The following is a 17,815-nucleotide window of genomic DNA, read 5'->3' as shown; positions in this document are numbered from 1 at the left end:
TCTGCCGACTTTACGCGTTTCAGCTACACTGAAGTCGTTGACGAGACTCTCCACTTTGCTTCTACTAAACGAAGCAAGAGTCGTCGCCGAATTTGCAACTTCACCGACTTCGAGTAAATTCATGTGTATGTTGCCCGTTTTGTAGAAGTGCTTTTCTTTTCTTTTTTTTCTTTTTTTTTTTGCGTTACCAACATTGTAAAGGTGTAGTGCTGTTCGAAGAAGTGCAGTATGGGGAAATACTATATCAAACTATTCCGAACAGTTATTCTCTATAGCGGAAGCAGAAGCAGAAGCAGAAACAGAAGCCATAGATTAAAAGCTTTTATTTTCATGCTTTATTAGAGATGGTTAATTGCTACTGAGAGCAGAAGCTAAAATTGTAAACAAAATTTCAAAGGAGGTAATGGTCCTCAAAGGATAAGTGATCTTTTATTGCGCTTTAACGCTTTGTTCCACTTAGTAGGAGATTACAGAGAGCTCTCCTATGCCCAGCAAAGGGGAATTATGAACTTTACAAATGAAAAGGAGTAGCCCCAGTAAAATCTTAGTAAGAAGTATAATAAGTGTATAACATTCCCAAATTAGATCTACAGTATGTGTCAGTATCATATAGGAACACCAGATAACCATCTTTCCAGCATGCTGAGGCTTTCCTTTCTCTTGTATTCTGGAGCAGTGTGTCCTGCACCCTGCATTTAAAAAGAAATCCACTCTCAAATGCTTAGTTACTGCAATTTATTTCAGTAAAAAAAGAAAAAGAAAAAAAGATTATATGTTAACCTTTACGGTTGCAAATGTGAGGTTGTTCGAGTAACTCCTCGTGAATCTGAGAACGCGAAGATGAGAGTTCAATCGGATTGTTCTTAAAATGAGCGTAAAAAGCGCTTTCTGAGAATGAGTAATGAAATGAAGCTCACCCTGCAACTTGGCCATCTACGGACCACGGTCGCCACTCGTCCACTATTGAGAAATTCAGAGACCTGATCCATGCTTGAGTGCCCAGAAACGGTATCACAAAGTCGTGGTCGCCACTGCGATATACAATTTTCATCTCTGAGCGTCGAAAACTCATATCGTAGCATATCATAAAAGAAAAGCTTCCATAGTGAGTGTCAGAACCTGTAAACCAATGCCCGGTAACCTTTCGTTGTCACCTTGAGATGATATACTACTGCGCTCGGGATATCTTTCGTATAAGGTAAATCATAATTGCACCTTTTCCAGGAAGGAACCGTTCCCTGCGCAACATTGATACTAAAATTTTAGCCGAGTACAAGTTGATCAATAACGGAGTAAAGAACTAAAGGAGGAGCTCTAATCGATCATTTGAATGTTCACAATTCGCAAGCCATTCTACAAGCTTAGATCACATGCAGATTCAATGTGATAAAATGATCGAGCGCAGTGAATCATTTTTCTTTTATTCTTGGCCCTTATTCGCGCGAATCAAGCGGAAGAACTAAACTGCTTTTTCAGAAAGTGCATGCAGTAAGTAGCTGCTTGTGCTTTTTTAGGCTGTGCAAATAGCATCGTATAATTCTACGCAAGAAATCAATCCGACAGGAAATGGTCTATAAATCTACGTAAAACCTGTATTCACGTGCGTGTTGATGAGCAAACACGAAATGTTGGCAAAAGATGGGGAATCGAACTCGTGACCGTCAACTCTCAATCTCATTAGAAACGACGAAAAAACAGGTATAATATGCATAATAGACCTATGCTACAAAATCTATTTGATTGTGTTAGATCCACCTGATCAGGATTACAGAATTACCTTACGAATGCCGAGAGCCTCTCTCACTGTATCATTGTCTGCCCAATATTTGGATAGCAAGTACCCATAAGTCTGCAACAGGTATCAAACTCGATATTACGGATTCAAAACGGAAAAAAACGAAATAAACAATCGACAAAAAGGAGGGGACCAACCCTACAATATTTAGGGATGCTAGATTTCAGCAAAGAGAGTTCTTCAAATTGCTCTTCTAGCATTTTCCTTCTCTCGGCGGAAACTGTCAAAGGATGCGGGCTCGCGAACTCGCATTTCGGCTCCAAAATATTGCCTTCATTGATGCCGTTTGTACACTGCATATTTGAAAGGCTTTTTCGGGTTACAAGAGTGAAAAACAAAAAGAGAAACGAAAAGAAAAGAAGCCGCGCAAACATATTACTACCTCATCCACGGCCTGGAGATAGTTCGCACATTGTGCATTTCCCGGAGCAGTATATTTTCCGCCGCAACTTTCCTTTGCTGACTAAAGAAGGGAAAAAGTACACTTTGATAAAGTTTGTGTCATAAAGTTCATAACATAATTGAAAGGTTTGATTCAGTAGTTGCAGAGAACTAATGCGAAAGAGCCAATTTCTGAAATTTTGATTTAACAGGATTCAGATTTTGTGCGCTGAAAAGAGAAATGGTCGCTCGAAGTTGATGTTGATGGCTAAATGTAACCTGATACCGAAGAATGATCGAAAAATTGTTGCATCACCTCATAAAGTTCGTCAGAAATAAGCGCCATCCCATGAGCAAATGGTACTTTCGCTCCTTTGTCGAACTCTTTGTCAGTTACTGGATTGCCGGCCAGATAACCCTGATCAAAAGTTAAAAGTTAAATTGAGAAGAAATCCGATGGAGAACTCTTTTATTCTAAACATTTGACGAAGAAAATGATTCAACTTGAACTCCGGAACGCAACTACGTTTTATCTATGAGCTTTATTATCATTCTAGAATTTCACAAATTTATCCGAGTAAAAGGCTATATATATATGTATTAAAGAATTCATTTTGGAGATATCGCAGTTAACGAAAGCCTACAAATTAAATCGAAAAAAAAATAGTAGTAAAAGATAAGATATTTGAAGTATGCACACATTTCTCAGTAAGGCTCACAAACCTTGAGATTCAGAAGTGTCTCTTCACTCAGCTTCTTATTTCCTAGAAAAGGCGTAAAAGATTAAAAAGCGAAAAAAGGGAAAAGGAAAATTGTGTCAAAATTAACTACATAACTGTTTAAGAAGGTTGATCACTGCTTATGTTTTGCTGACGCACATTTTATTTGTTTCAAGAACAGTCAACGAGCATTGTGAGAAAATTTTCACAAATTACGTAACTTCGGTGACGTCCTTTAACTTCCGAAAGCACAAATATTCTGAAAATTCCTAGCTGGAATTTACGCAGCCCTTAGGTCGAAATTGGCACACATTCTATTCATATTATTCACACATGAAAATTCATAGTATTACATAATGTTACTAAATTTGTTGAGAAATTTTTATTTTATGAGAAAATCACATTAGAAACACACCATAATGAGCAGAAATGCCAAATATTGTCTACATTCGAAAACAGAGTTCACCAGGAACAGTGGATATATGGATATAGAAAATATACGGAAAAAATAACTTACTGTTTGCGATTTCTAGAGTGACAGCCGGAATAATCATGCCAGAATAAGAATCGCCGCCGATGTAAAGAGGATTTGACTTAAATTCTTGATGGTCCAAAAACCACTGCAGCATCAAATGACAAATAGAGTGGATTTAAAAAAAAAAAATGGCCCAGTAGTACAGTGTACTTTTACATCAGTAATCCATGATTTTGTTTGCATCAGTTAGGTGTTCTGAGGTTACTATTTTGGTTTTCCGTGAGAAATTTTCCGTCAGAACTGTTAAGGTACAAGTTTGTGTCGGATTTTGATGCAAACTCGACTTGACACTAATCAGAAGTCTAAAATTTCGGGCTTAGATTCGAATTCTAATTGAGTTCAGGTCCAAACCCGACACGAACACGATCAAATTCTGAATATAAATTAAATAGCGCTGACGCTGACGGAAAGTTACTGTCGACAGCATTGATGTACAAATGTGTTACATCATAAGTCTCCATTGTTGAAGTTTGTGCACTTGAAGAAATGTAAAATGGGAGTTAAGTTGGAATCAATGGATTTTACCTTTTTGAGGAAGATGAGGATTTGGTCAACAGCTTTTGTGTCACTTGAGTTGTAGCCCTCCTCCAACACAGAGTAGGAGAACCCAGTCCCCACTGGGGAATCAAGGAAGATGATGCTGCTCACCTGGGGTTTAAGACCAACACACACACACACACTAAGATATAACTTTGCCATGTGTGATTTGTGAAGTATTACTTTACTATCTTATGTTCGTACTTATGTGTCATCATATATACCCACAGTTAAATACTATGCTATTTAACGGTGGATTTCTGTAACGACACGAAAACAAAACCACAGGATAGTAAAGTGAAATATTTTAAACCACTAGATGGTGCTGAATCACAACGAGGCTAATTAAAGTTTCCCCGTTATTATTATATTTTGGGGCATAAACCTTGGTCCAAGAATGTGGGTTGTACAACAAAGTTGGGAGGCCTTGTGTGTATCCTTCAACATCAAAGCTAAGAGGGCCTGCACATATCAAAACAATAAAATATTTCGTATAAGATGCAAAATATTGCATTAAAAAAGTTAATTTGTGATGGTAATTAAGTAGCTAAATCATAAATAATGCAAAGCTAGATAGTAATATTGAAAGGTTTAGCACAATTTTTCTTGGAACCAACTAAAGAAATAGCTCTGGAGAGTACTCTTCAATGTATTCCTTTTGTCCTCTGTAGGTTTGATCACCATCAACTATTAATTAATTGTTCAACATTTCACTTTGTTTACTCAATTTGTCTTTTCTAATAATTGATTCCTTTTACATAAATTTAGAGTATTATATACCATTAATAGAGTTAGCTATAATGGCATATTCTTTTTAAGGTATGAATGATAATGAGTCACAACTATCAGAACAGAGAAGGTAAAAATGTGTGGATCTTATTTAAACTATATAGCATTTTGAAATACATGCTTAAACTTCAGAAACTTCGATTTTATTAATATATTGCAATATAATAGAATTTGATGAAACTTAGTAAAATCATAATTTTATGATCCTAGTATGCATTTCGAAACGCGCTACAGTTCAGATAACGTCTGTATGTATATATTTATGTTATCAAAGTCAGAACTTTGGTGCAACTAAAACCATGATGGAACTTAAAGAACTAAATTTTGCACGTAATTCGTAACCGATCTCGTAGACCAGGCCGGAAAAGGCGGAGCAGCCGGGGCCTCCGGTGAGCCACAGCATGAGAGGGTCCTCCTGAGCATTTCTCTCCGATTCTATGAAGTAGAAGAAAAGCTGCACCCCATTCTCCTCATCCACCTCCACATACCTTCCAAAGTTTCAAATGAGAATCAATCTTAATTAAGCATATGTTAGATTCAATGCATCTGTTCTGTCAATAAAACTAACTTTCTTTGAAAAGCATCATCAAGAAAAGTAGGAAGCAAAGTTCTAAATTGGAGTGTTTGCTTTGGATTCCCATAATCATTTTTTCCTTTTGTTTTTCGCCCTTATCTGCTACAACAGAATCTCCGAACTTTTAAACAATTGCTAAATATGTTGCTATAAATAACTGTAACGGAAAGGAGAAGCTAAAGCTAAAGCTACAAAGTACCTAAAAACTAACAATCTCCACAGCAACTTACCCAGTCTCCAGGGAAATGGGCAGAGGCCCATCAAAACCTGGGAGGCTTGTGATGATGCTTCTCCTACCTGAGCTAACAAGGAAGCAGCTAAAGAGAAGAGGAAGAAGAAGAAGAAGAAGATCAAGGGCCATGGCTTCTACTACAAACTATTTTATTCTCATGAAACTAATTACTAAGGAGAAGTGTAAGAGTCAATCACTGGGTTATGAGTTGTGTGGTCTACAAGTATGGCTCTATTTATAATTTGGAGCAATTGCTTAATCTATCTCTGGTATTAAAAATATTCTTTTAAGGTTTTAAAGTCTTTCATATATATATATATATATATATATATATATATATATATATATANTATATATATATATATAGAGTGAGGCTACTATGCTTCTGGAAGTACAGATCCAGGTCGTTTTCGATGTTGCGATTTTCGAATCGTCGATTGGCTCCGTTAAACTTGATTTAGAGTATATGAAGTACTTAGAAAATAAATTTTATGATTTTTTGATATCATTTGCCTAGTGATGGAAGAGACTCAAAATCAATAATTTTAATGGCCGCGGTGAGCCGTTTGCAAGTTTAACGATGTAGAAATATCCAAATCACGTGAAATTTTGATAGAAAATTCTTTATACTATATAAAACAAGATCAATATCTTTGATCTAAAATTTTAATGTTATATTATCACGTTTTGTAAGATTTTTATTTTCAGCCGTTGATTTTGAGCCCCTTAGTTCACTAGGCAAATGATATCGAAAAATTACAAAATTTATTGTCTAGGTACTTCAAATACTCTAAATCAAGTTTAATGGAGCCGATCGACGATTCGAAAGTCGCAACATCAAAAATGACTTAGAAGCACGGAAGGCTCCGTGCTTCCAGAAGCATAGTAGCGTCACTCTAGCTCCGTGCTTTCATTATTTTTACCTGTTAGATTATACTATTCAACCAACCACCCACTCAACCCTTGGGGGCCCACATCATCCTAACCTCACATTTCTCAATCCAAGGGCTAAAAAACTAATAGCACCAATAGCTTTGTGCTATTGATAGTATTCCAGCCTAGTTCTATATATATATAGAGGGGGAGAGAGAGAGAGAGAGTTAAATTCTGTCAGGGTTTTATTAGTAACAGTCATTATCTCTATGAAATTACTATTTTACTCTTTTAAATATACTCTTTTATCATCACCAACTTTTCTTATTTGTCTTCTAAGTTTAGGGCAAAAAAAGTGTTTTGACTTTTTGTTTTTTCAAATATACTCTTCTACCTCATCAATTTTTCTTATTTGCACTTAAGTTACGGACAAAATAGATAATTTTTTTTTAACTACGGTAGAAACTTAACTCAGATTTAATCCGATATGACTTAACGGACACTAATCGTAGAAATATTTCTAAATAACGGAGAAATATATGAAAAATATATTTGCAATAAAAAAAAAAAAGTAGGGGCAAGCAAAATATTTCAAAGGTTTTAAGAGGTAATATAGGTAATTATCTCTTGTAATTTTAGATAAGGGTGTGTGACTTTTTTGAGAGGTAAGTGGAGTTTAAGGATCAGAAGCAAAAGCTTGGAATTAATTAATGATCAAAACAAGGAAAAATGTAGGGATTGGATTGGGCTTAACTGAGAGTTTATTGTAATCAAGTAGGACAAGTAATCTACAACTATTTTATGTTGATTTTTTTTTTAGGGTTAAAAATAAATTTAGCTGGAAATGTGAATCAATTAGAATTCGAATTTGGGACCTCGGGTATCAACTGCCAAGCCCTTTGCCACTTACGCTAGACACGGATTGTACCAGATATAGTTGTTGTCACTTAAAAATAAAAAAGTATAAAGTTCTACCTAGTGTTTTCGTCCTTTTTTTTTAATAATATTATATCAATTATGGTGTTTTATTTATTCTTTCTTCTTTTGGTGGCTATATTCAAAAAGTAACCGTAGACTCCATAAGTTTGTTTCTTTTTTCTTTTTTTGAAAGAGACTACAATTTGGCAATTTCCAGATCACAACGATACTTATTAATTTAAAGTGTAAAATGAAACCACATGGCATATGATGGTGAACTAACATAAAGAGAGAGGCTCATAAAAATCTCTCTATTTTTTTTTATGTAATTTAACTTTTGTTTTAATATACAATAGGAAATCGACACTTTGTCGATTTCCCTTTGTCCAAATTGGCTTAAAATCACCCAACCCACCCAAAAGTATGAGGCAAATAAAAAAGTATAAGTTCCATGTAACATCAAGAAATAAAAATGAAACGGCAAAAAGTATATCACAACATATACAAAATATAATATTATTTATAAAAATAAATAAAATATTTTTGTATTATATTTTTTTCACTGCACGTAACGTAATATCTCCATAATTTCAAAAAGAACTTATGAATTATTCCATACAAAATATTTTTATTTAACAAATTTACTTACATCATTATAATATTGATTCAAAATGTTTGTCGGAGACTTTTGATTGATTGATTTATATGCCATGATGTTACATTAGTATGCGGATACGATTCAAAGCATATGACTTAATAGAATTAATTATGTATTATAAATTTAAGATGGTGTAGTTGTTACACAAGATTTATCTCCTCCACAAGCATCAATGAAACATGTAGGTTAAAATTGAGAAAATTCCTCCATAGAAAAGATTGGTTTGTAGTTTTCAAAGCGTCACTTTCCATAGTTTTAAATCATATGTGGTAACGTCGAAGGAATTAATTTTGGTAATCTTAGTTATCCTTAATTATTATGTTAATTATTTTCCTTAACAAAAAATATCAGTCACTTTAGGGAAAAGGAAATTTCAATGATTAGTAATTGGTAAAAATATTTGGAGAGCCCCTCAATTATATTTGTTTTTTTTTTATTCACACCCCCGCAACTTCTGTTTTTTTTTTTTTTTTAAATGAATAAAGGTCCAATAACTTTTCTTCTAGCTAACTGTCGCCCCTTCCTTCAGCAGTTCAGCTTCCTTTTCCGAATCCTCTTCCTCTAGAGATGTCAACAGGTCAGATTCGAGACAGATTTTAAAAAATTCGAACCCAAACCCGACTCTAAACTCGAGACCCGAATCTGAACCCGACGAATTTTAAAAATTTATATCCAAACCCAAACCCAACCAAAAAATCTGAAACCCGAATCCGAAAATTTGAATTCGAAATAATTATTTCTTTTTTCAATATTTCAAAATATATTATATTAAATCTAAATTTTTAAAATACAAATTCAAATATAACATTATATATATATATATATATATATATATATATATATATATATATATATATATATATATATATATATATATATATATAGTTGAAATGGAATGCTATCGGTAGCAAACGGGCTCTGTTGCCACCCATTTGTTTTCGATGATGGAGCTTTCAAATCGACGATCGGCATCGTTGAACATGATCTATATCACTTGAAGTATTTAGAAATTAAATTTCAAATCTTTTCGACATCATTTACCTAATGATCAAAGGGTTTCAAAATTAATAATTTTAATGATTGATATGAGAAATTTTCTCATTTAACGGTGTAAAGCTATCCAAATCAATTGAATTTTGGTTAGAAAATTCTTTAAACTATTTAGAACAAGATCTATACTCTCGATCATGATTACAAAATTTCTATCATCACTTTTTAGAGGATATTCATTTTCAGCCATTTATTTTTACACCCACTTGATGGACAAGAAAACAATATCAGAAAAATATAAAATTTGATTTCTAGATACTTCAAGTGGTATAGATCATTTTCAATGATGCCGATCGTCGATTTGGAGGCTCCATCATCGAAAACAAATAGGTGTCAATGGAGCCCGTTTGCTACCGATAGTATTCCAGCTCAACTCTATATATATATATATATATATATATATAATACCAAATAAATTCGGGTTCGGGTCGGGTTCGGGTTAGGGTTGGGTGCAGTCAAAATTCATATCCAAATCCATATCTATCGGGTTTCTATTTTTGATATTCATATCCGAATACATATCCATTTAGCATCGAATATATCCGTTTCATTCGGATTCGAGTTCGAATAAAATTTCAGGTATCCATACCCATTGACCTCTCTATCTTCCTCTGAGCCCTTGTGAGTGTCTTCGAACCACAATCACTTTCACTGCTCGACGAGCTTTCCTTTCTCGCATAATTCCCGTCTCTGCCAAAAATATGAGTTTAAAAAAAAAAAAAACATTTTCTCAATTGTTTTTTAGGACTTCACTATTCTATTTAAATGTACTTCATAAAACCAAGATCTGAAATTAGATAAACTTAAACAGTGGCTTTTTGAGGCAAAACTCAAATGTGATTGAACTTAAAAATGTAAATGCTAGAGATAACTGGTAGAGTTCTATTAGGGCTTGGGTTGCAATTGCACAGTAAAGTTGCTCAAAGAGACACTTTTTTAGGGATTACAATGAGCTTTTCTGGTGCTTTCTCCCTTTTTTTTTTTTTTAAGAAAAATTCCTTTTTCGTGCTTTTTAGGGTAATCTAACAAAAATCTGAAACCAATGGAGATTTTATAAAGTCACCACCAACATTTATCCATTTTTGTGATCATGCTAATCATAATCGTTCACATCAAAACAATAATTTTCTGTTCAAATTGCTAAAAAAAGACGACAACTTCACTTCCAAACTCTACCTATTTCCCATTTCGACTATTGTACGACACGGATCAAAAAAGGAGAAAAGTTTGATACAAATTACGATTACGATGAATCTTAAAGGAGAAAAAAGGAAAAGAGAAGGGATTACGCGAGGAGGAGGTGGGGGGTGGTAGAGATTGAGGAGCGCCTCGTGGAACTTTTTCCTCTTCGCCTCTCTCCGCTTCTCCATCGTTAATGGCGACGACGACGACGACGAGACCTAACGAGCTCTTCTAGGGCTCAAAATTCCGAAACCCTAATTATGCTCTAACTTACTCCATAGAAGTCGGCGACGACCTTACCTTCTCTGCCGACGTTACGCGTTTCAGCCACACTGAAGTCGTTGACGAGACTCTCCACTTTGCTTCTACTCAACGAACCAAGAGTCGTCGCCGAATTTGCAACTTCACCGTCGAACCGAATTTGCAACTTCACCGACTTCGAGTAAATTCATGGGTATCAGTGTATGTTGCCCCTTTTTTAGTAAATGCTTTTCTTTTTTTCTTTTTCTTTTTTTTTTTTCGTGTTACCAACATTGTAAAGGTGTAGTGCTGTTCGAAGAAGTGCAGTATGGGAAAATACTATATCAAACTATTCCGAACAGTTATTCTCAAACCGTTTGGTTCAGGTATAAGCAAGAACTAGCTATTACAGGGATAGGTACAAGTATGGGATAAAAAAAGTAGCGTTTAGATGAAAATTGAGTTGTTTCCGGGGATAAGAAAAATAGTGTTTGGATAGATAATATGGAATAAGAAAAATGTTAGGTAGTTTTATATATAAACTGAAGGTGTTGATGGGAATAGTTATAATCGATTATTATAAGTAATCGAAAATTACTGTTCTCGGATAAAAAATTAGCGTTTGGGTATAAAGGGGGGATAAGGACCTATCCCTATCCCTATCCCCTTGCCAAACGGTGTAGCAAAAGCAAAAACAGAACCAGAAGGAAGCCATAGATTAAAAGCTTTTATTTTCATGCTTTATTAGAGATGGTTGCTACCGAGAGCAGAAGAAAAAATTGTAAACCAAATTTCAAAGGAGGTAATAGTCCTTGATAAGTGATCTTTTATTGCGCTTTAACGCTTTGTTCCACTTAGTAGGAGATTACAAAGAGCTCTCCTATGCCCAGCAAAGGGGAATTACAAGCTTTACAAATGTAAAATCTTAGTATGGAGTTGTATAACATTCCCAAATTAGATATACAGAATGTGTCAGAATCATACAGGAACACCAGATAACCATCTTTCCAGCATGCTGAGGCTTTCCTTTCTCTTGTATTCTGGAGCAGTGTGTCCTGCACCCTGCATTTAGAAAGAAACCCATTCTAAAATGCTTAGTTACCGCAATTTATTTCAGTAAAAAAAGAAAAAGAAAAAACAATATATGTTAACCTTTACAGTTGCAAATGTGAGGTTGTTCGAGTAACTCCTCGTGAATCTGAGAACACGAAGATGAGAGTTCAATTAGATTGTTCTTAAAATGAGCGTAAAAAGCGCTTTCTGAGAATGAATAATGAAATGAAGCTCACCCTGCAACTTGGCCATCTACAGACCACGGTCGCCACTCGTCCACTACTGAGAAATTCAGAGACCTGATCCATGCTTGAGTTCCCAGAAACGGTATCACAAAGTCGTGGTCGCCACTGCGATATACAATTTTCATCTCTGAGCGTCGAAAACTCATATCGTAGCATATCATAAAAGAAAAGCTTCCATAGTGAGTGTCAGAACCTGTAAACCAATGCCCGGTAACCTTTCGTTGTCACCTTGAGATGATATACTACTGCACTCCAGATATCTTTCGTATAAGGTAAATCAAAATTGCACCTTTTCCAGGAAGGAACCGTTCCCTGCGCGACATTGATACTAAGATTTTAGCTGAGATACAAGTCGATCAATAACGGAGTAAAGAACTAAAGGAGGAGCTCTAATCGATCATTTGAATGTTCACAATTCGCAAGCCATTCTACAAGCTTAGAACACATGCAGATTCAACGTGATAAAATGATCGAGCGCAGTGAATCATTTTTCCTTTATTCTCGGTCCCTATTCGCGCGAATCAAGCGGAAGAACTAAACCGCTTTTTTAGGAAGTGCATGCAGTAAGTAGCCGCTTGTGCTTTTTTAGGCTGTGCAAATAGCATCGTATAATTCTACGCAAGAAATCAATCCGACAGGAAACGGTCTATAAATCTACGTAAAACCCGTATTCACGTGCGTGTTGATGAGCAAACACGAAATGTTGGCAAAAGATGGGAATCGAACTCGCGACCATCAACTCTGAACCTCATTAGAAACGACGAAAAAACAGGTATAATATGCATAATAGACCTATGCTACAAAATCTATTTGATTGTGTTAGATCCGCCTGATCAGAATTACAGAATTACCTTATGAATGCCGAGAGCCGCTCTTACTGTATCATTGTCTGCCCAATATTTGGATAGCAAGTACCCATAAGTCTGCAACAGGCATTAAGCTCGATATTACAGATTCAAAACGGAAACAAACGAAAGAAACAATCAACAAAAAGGAGGGGACCAACCCTACAATATGTAGGGATGCTAGATGTCAGCAAAGAGAGTTCTTCAGATTGCTTAGCTAGCATTTTCCTTCTCTTGGCGGAAACTGTGAAAGGATGCGGGCTCGCGAACTCGCAATTCGGCTCCAAAATATGGCCTCCGTTGATGCCCTTTGTGCACTGCATATTTGAAAGACCTTTTCAGGTTACAAAAGTAAAAAACAAAAGGAGAAACAAAAAAAAAAAAAAAAAAAAAAAAAAGAGAAGCCGCATAAACATATTAATTACTACCTCATACACGGCCTGGAGATAGTTCCAACATTGTGCATTTCTCGGAGCAGTATATTTTCCGCCGCAACTTTCCTTCGCTGACTAAAGAAGGGAAAAAGTACACTTTGATAAAGTTTGTGTCTTAAAGTTCATAACATAATTGAAAGGTTTGATTCAGTAGTTGCAGAGAACTAATGCGAAAAAGCCAATTTCTGAAATTTTGATTTAACAGGATTCAGATTTAGTGCACTGAAAAGGGAAATGGTCGCTCGAAGTTGATGTTGATGGCTAAATGTAACCTGATACCGAAGAATGATCGAAAAATTGTTGCATCACCTCATAAAGTTCATCAGAAATAAGCGCCATCCCATGAGCAAATGGTAATCTCGCTCCGCTGTCGAACTCTCCGTCAGTTACTGGGTTGCCGGCCAGATAACCCTGATCAAAAGTTAAAAAGTTAAATTAAGAAGAAATCCGATGGAGAACTCTTTTATTCTAAACATTTGACGAAGAAAATGATTCAACTGGAACTCCGGAACGCAACTACGTTTTATCTATGAGCTTTATTATCATTCTAGAATTTCACAAATTTATCCGAGTAAAAGGCTATATACATATGTATTAAAGAATTCATTTTGGAGATATCGCAGTTAACGAAAGCCTACAAATTAAATCGAAAAAAAAAAAAACTAGTAAAAGATAAGATATTTGAAGTTTGCACACATTTCTCAGTAAGGCTCACAAACCTTGAGATTCAGAAGTGTCTCTTCACTCAGCTTCTTACCTAGAAAAGGCGTAAAAAGATTAAAAAACGAAAAAAGGGGAAAGAAAATTTGTGTCATAATTAACTACATAACTGTTTAAGAAGGTTGATCACTGCTTATGTCGTGAATTCGAAAATTTTCACAAATTGTGTAACTTCGGTGACGTCCTTTTAACTTCCGAAAGCACGAATATTCTGAAAATTCCTAGCTGGCATTTACGCAGCTCTTACGTCGAAATTGGCACACATTCTATTCATATTATTCACACATGAAAATTCATATTGTTACATAATGTTACTAAATTCATGGAGAAATTTTTATTTTATGAGAAAATCACATTAGATACATACCATACTGAGCAGAAATGCCAAATATTGTCTACATTCGAAAATGGAGTTCACGACGAACAGTGGATATATGGATATAGAAAATATATGGAAAAAATAACTTACTGTTTGCGATTTCTAGAGTAACAGCCGGAATAATCAAGCCAGAATAAGAATCGCCGCCGATATAAAGAGGATTTGACTTAAATTCTGGATGGTCCACAAACCACTGCAACATCAAATGACAAATAGAGTGGATTTTTTTAAAAAATGGCCCAGTGGTACAGTGTACTTTTACATCAGTAATCCATGATTTTGTTTGCATCATTTAGGTGTTCTGAGGTTACTATTTCGGTTTTCCGTGAGAAATTTTCCGTCAGAACTGTTAAGTTACAAGTTTGTGTCAAATTTTCATGCAAACTTGACTCGACACTAATCAGAAGTCTAAAATTTCGGGCTTAGATTCGAATTCTAATTGAGTTCAGGTCCAAACCCGACATGAACACGATCAAATTCTGAATATAAATTAGATAGCGACGATGCTGACGGAAAGTTACTTTCGATGTACAAATGTGTTACATCATAAATCTCCATTGTTGAAGTTTGTGCACTTGAAGAAATGTAAAATGTGAATTAAGTTGGAATTAATGGATTTTACCTTTTTGAGGAAGATGAGGATTTGGTCAACAGCTTTTGTGTCACTTGAGTTGTAGCCCTCCTCCAACACAGAGTAGGAGAACCCAGTCCCCACTGGGGAATCAAGGAAGATGATGCTGCTCACCTGGGGTTGAAGACCAACACACACATACTAAGATATAACTTTGCCATGTGTGATTTGAAAAGTATTACTTTACTATCTTATGCGTGCTTGTATTTATGCGTCATCGTATATACCCACAGTTAAATACTATGCTATTTAACGGCGGATTTCTGTAACGACACAAAAACAAAATCACAGAATAGTAAAGTGAAATATTTTAAACCACTAGATAGTGCTGAATCACAACGAGGCTAATTAAAGTTTCCCCGTTATTATTATATTTTGGGCATAAACCTTGGTCCAAGAATGTGGGTTGTACAACAAAGTTGGGAGGCCTTCCGTGTATCCTTCAACATCAAAGCTAAGAGGGCCTGCACATATGAAAACAAAAAAATATCTCATTTTGAAATACATGCTTAAACATCTGAAACTTCGATTTTATTAATATATATATTGCAATATAATAGAATTTGATGAAACTTAGATAGTAAAATCATAATTTTATAATCTTGGTATGCATTTTCAAACGCGCTACAGTTCAGATAGCGTCTGTATGTATATATTTACGTTATCAAAGTCAAAACTTGGTGCAACTAAAACTGTGATGGAACTTTAAGAACTAAATTTTGCACGTAATTCATTACCGATCTCGTAGACCAGGCCGGAGAAGGCGGAGCAACCGGGGCCTCCGGTGAGCCACAGCATGAGAGGGTCCTCCTGAGCATTTCTCTCCGATTCTATGAAGTAGTAGAAAAGCTGCACCCCATTCTCCTCATCCACCTCCACATACCTTCCAAAGTTTCAAACCAGAATCATTCTTAATTAAGCATATGTTAGATTCAATGTATATGTTCTGTCAATAAAACTAACCTTTTTTAAAAAGCATCATCAAGAAAAGTAGGAAGCAAAGTTCTAAATTGGAGTGTTTGCTTTCAATTCTCATAATCTTTTTTGTTTTTTTTTTTTTGCCCTTTTTTGCTACAACAGAATCTCCGAACTTTTAAACAATTGCTAAATATGTTGCTATAAATAACTGTAACTAAAAGCATAAGTGGGTAGCATGCTATCTATCTCTCAAAAAGCAGAAGCTAAAGCTAAAGCTAAAAAGTACATAAAAATTGTTAGAACTAAAACCGAAAAGATCTAGTTCGTCGGGTGTGAAAATACCAAAAAGAGAATCGAGAACGAGAGAAGAAAAATAAAGCACACAACATTTACGTGGTTCGGCCACCGGCCTACGTCCACGGGCAAAGATGGAGTGTTCGTTTGGATGTTTAAGACGTCGACAAATTTGAGATCGAGAAGTTTGATCGCTCTAGCAGTTTCGCTCTACGACAAGTTGTCGTTCTGATGCAACAGAGGCTGCAAAAAGGCGTAGTTGTAGAATGAGAAGATTGACACTTTAGAGAATCCCGCGGATTTGCTCATTAAGTTTTTAGGCGATCAAGTTCAAGTATTCTGTAAACTTGTTCGCATGTGCAATAGCACTTCAGGAGCTTTTGGAATTTTGGTGGAGAAGACAGAGAATTCAAGCCAAGGTGGAGATTGTTAGATATGTCTCGAATTGTAGTATTGTAAGGTTTTCTAATCCTATTCTGTTTTGAGTATCCCGTTAAGTTAAGTTTAGATTATACTTAATTTTATTGAGATATTCCTAATGGTAGTAAGTTTGTATTTCTAGTTGTATTAGAATTTAGCCACTATTATAAATATACTTTTTATTCTATTGGTTTAGTGCGAAAGATGAGAGAGGGAATATGGGTGTATTTTGAGATTAGGGTTTTGTGATAGAGGCATATTTTGTATACCACTTTGATTATAATGAAAATTTTCGCTCCGTCTTCGCCTGTAGACGTAGGCCGGCGGCCGAACCACGTAAATACTATGTGCTTTATTTTTCTTCTCTCGTTCTCGATTCTCTTTTTGGTATTTTTACACCTTACGGACTAGATCTTTTCAGTTTTAGTTCTAACAAAAACTAATAATCTCCACAGCAACTTACCCAGTCTCCAAGGAAATGGGCAAAGGCCCATCAAAACCTGGGAGGCTTGTGATGATGCTTCTCCTACCTGAGCTAACAAGGAAGCAGCTAAAGAGAAGAGGAAGAAGAAGAAGAAGATCAAGGGCCATGGCTTCTACTACAAACTATTTTTCTCTCACGAAACTAATTACTATGGAGAAGTGTAAGAGTCAATCACTGAAACGGTATGAGTAGTACATGTGGTATACGAGTAGGGCTCTATTTATAATTTGGAGCAATTGCTTAATCTATCTCTAGTATTAAAAATATTCTTTTAAGGTTTTAAAGTCTTTCATATATATATATATATATATATATATATATATATANTTTTTGACATGTACCGATATTTAAAAGTGTCGCTATACATATATATATATATATATATATATATATATATATATATATATATATATATATATATATATAAAAAGTTAAATTCTCTAACTGTACTATTAGTAACCATCATTATCTCTATGAAATTATTATTTTATTTTTTTAAATATACCCTTTTATTATCACCAACTTTTCTTATTTGTCTTTTAAGTTTGGGGCAAAAGAAGTATTTTGACTTTTTGCCTTTTCAAATATACTCTTCTACCGTCACCAATTTTTCTTATTTACACTTAAGTTAGGGGCAAAATAGATAATTTTTTTTTTAACTACGGTAGAAATTTAACTCAAATTTAATTCGAGATGATTTAACGAGCACTAATAGTAGAAACATTTTTGAATAACGGAGAAATATATGAAAAATATATTTGCAATAAAAAAAAAGTATATATGGGCAAACAAAATATTTTAGAGATTTTGAGGGATATATAGTCACTACAACAAAAATGGTTTATAGAGACACTTTTAAACGTCGGTACAGGTCAAAAAAAGTGCTCCTGACTAAATTATCGACGCTTT

General features: G+C 35.0%; 2 protein-coding genes and 1 long non-coding RNA gene across 4 annotated transcripts; all 3 read right to left on the bottom strand.

Moving 5' to 3' along the window:
- LOC109720897 (serine carboxypeptidase-like 7) lies at positions 390 to 5,814 on the bottom strand. 2 transcript variants are annotated; one of them, XM_020248245.1, is made up of 14 exons: positions 5,561 to 5,814; positions 5,099 to 5,244; positions 4,353 to 4,429; positions 3,956 to 4,078; positions 3,408 to 3,515; positions 2,900 to 2,932; positions 2,493 to 2,594; positions 2,178 to 2,258; positions 1,933 to 2,088; positions 1,778 to 1,849; positions 1,120 to 1,238; positions 918 to 1,031; positions 781 to 826; positions 390 to 689 (listed from the first exon to the last, which is right to left on the bottom strand). In XM_020248245.1, the coding sequence occupies exons 1-14, from the start codon at positions 5,689 to 5,691 to the stop codon at positions 606 to 608; spliced, it is 1,392 nt and encodes a 463-aa protein (XP_020103834.1). In that variant the 5' UTR covers positions 5,692 to 5,814; the 3' UTR covers positions 390 to 605. The 2 variants fall into 2 exon arrangements, with proteins under 2 accessions (XP_020103834.1, XP_020103833.1); XM_020248244.1 differs by having other exon boundaries at positions 2,900 to 2,940; positions 3,413 to 3,515.
- LOC109720901 lies at positions 8,437 to 10,480 on the bottom strand. Its single transcript, XR_002219092.1, has 3 exons — positions 10,351 to 10,480; positions 9,651 to 9,751; positions 8,437 to 8,572 (listed from the first exon to the last, which is right to left on the bottom strand). It is a non-coding gene; the product is annotated as an uncharacterized LOC109720901 (long non-coding RNA).
- Positions 11,308 to 17,070, bottom strand: LOC109720898 (serine carboxypeptidase-like 7). Its single transcript, XM_020248246.1, has 14 exons — positions 16,886 to 17,070; positions 15,528 to 15,673; positions 15,178 to 15,254; positions 14,782 to 14,904; positions 14,250 to 14,352; positions 13,780 to 13,817; positions 13,370 to 13,471; positions 13,055 to 13,135; positions 12,788 to 12,943; positions 12,633 to 12,704; positions 11,975 to 12,093; positions 11,773 to 11,886; positions 11,636 to 11,681; positions 11,308 to 11,545 (listed from the first exon to the last, which is right to left on the bottom strand). The coding sequence occupies exons 1-14, from the start codon at positions 17,011 to 17,013 to the stop codon at positions 11,462 to 11,464; spliced, it is 1,389 nt and encodes a 462-aa protein (XP_020103835.1). The 5' UTR covers positions 17,014 to 17,070; the 3' UTR covers positions 11,308 to 11,461.

This window comes from Ananas comosus, linkage group 15 (assembly GCF_001540865.1).
Source record: "Ananas comosus cultivar F153 linkage group 15, ASM154086v1, whole genome shotgun sequence".
Lineage (NCBI taxonomy): Eukaryota > Viridiplantae > Streptophyta > Magnoliopsida > Poales > Bromeliaceae > Ananas > Ananas comosus.
The sequence above is the reverse complement of the archived record's forward strand: the minus strand, read 5'-3'. Positions and strand labels throughout refer to the sequence as shown.

Excerpts from the sequence above, each read along its gene's own strand:
- LOC109720897 (XM_020248244.1), bottom strand. The coding sequence starts at position 5,691 with ATGGCCCTTGATCTTCTTCTTCTTCTTCTTCCTCTTCTCTTTAGCTGC. Across the intron at positions 1,032-1,119 it reads TACCGGGCATTGGTTTACAG|TGGCGACCACGACTTTGTGA; the intron begins GTTCTGACACTC and ends TGTATATCGCAG. Across the intron at positions 827-917 it reads GTAGATGGCCAAGTTGCAGG|ATTCACGAGGAGTTACTCGA; the intron begins GTGAGCTTCATT and ends TCGCGTTCTCAG.
- LOC109720898 (XM_020248246.1), bottom strand. The coding sequence starts at position 17,013 with ATGGCCCTTGATCTTCTTCTTCTTCTTCCTCTTCTCTTTAGCTGCTTC. Across the intron at positions 13,136-13,369 it reads TTTCTGATGAACTTTATGAG|TCAGCGAAGGAAAGTTGCGG; the intron begins GTGATGCAACAA and ends TCCCTTCTTTAG. Across the intron at positions 12,094-12,632 it reads CGGCTCTCGGCATTCATAAG|GGAACGGTTCCTTCCTGGAA; the intron begins GTAATTCTGTAA and ends AATGTCGCGCAG.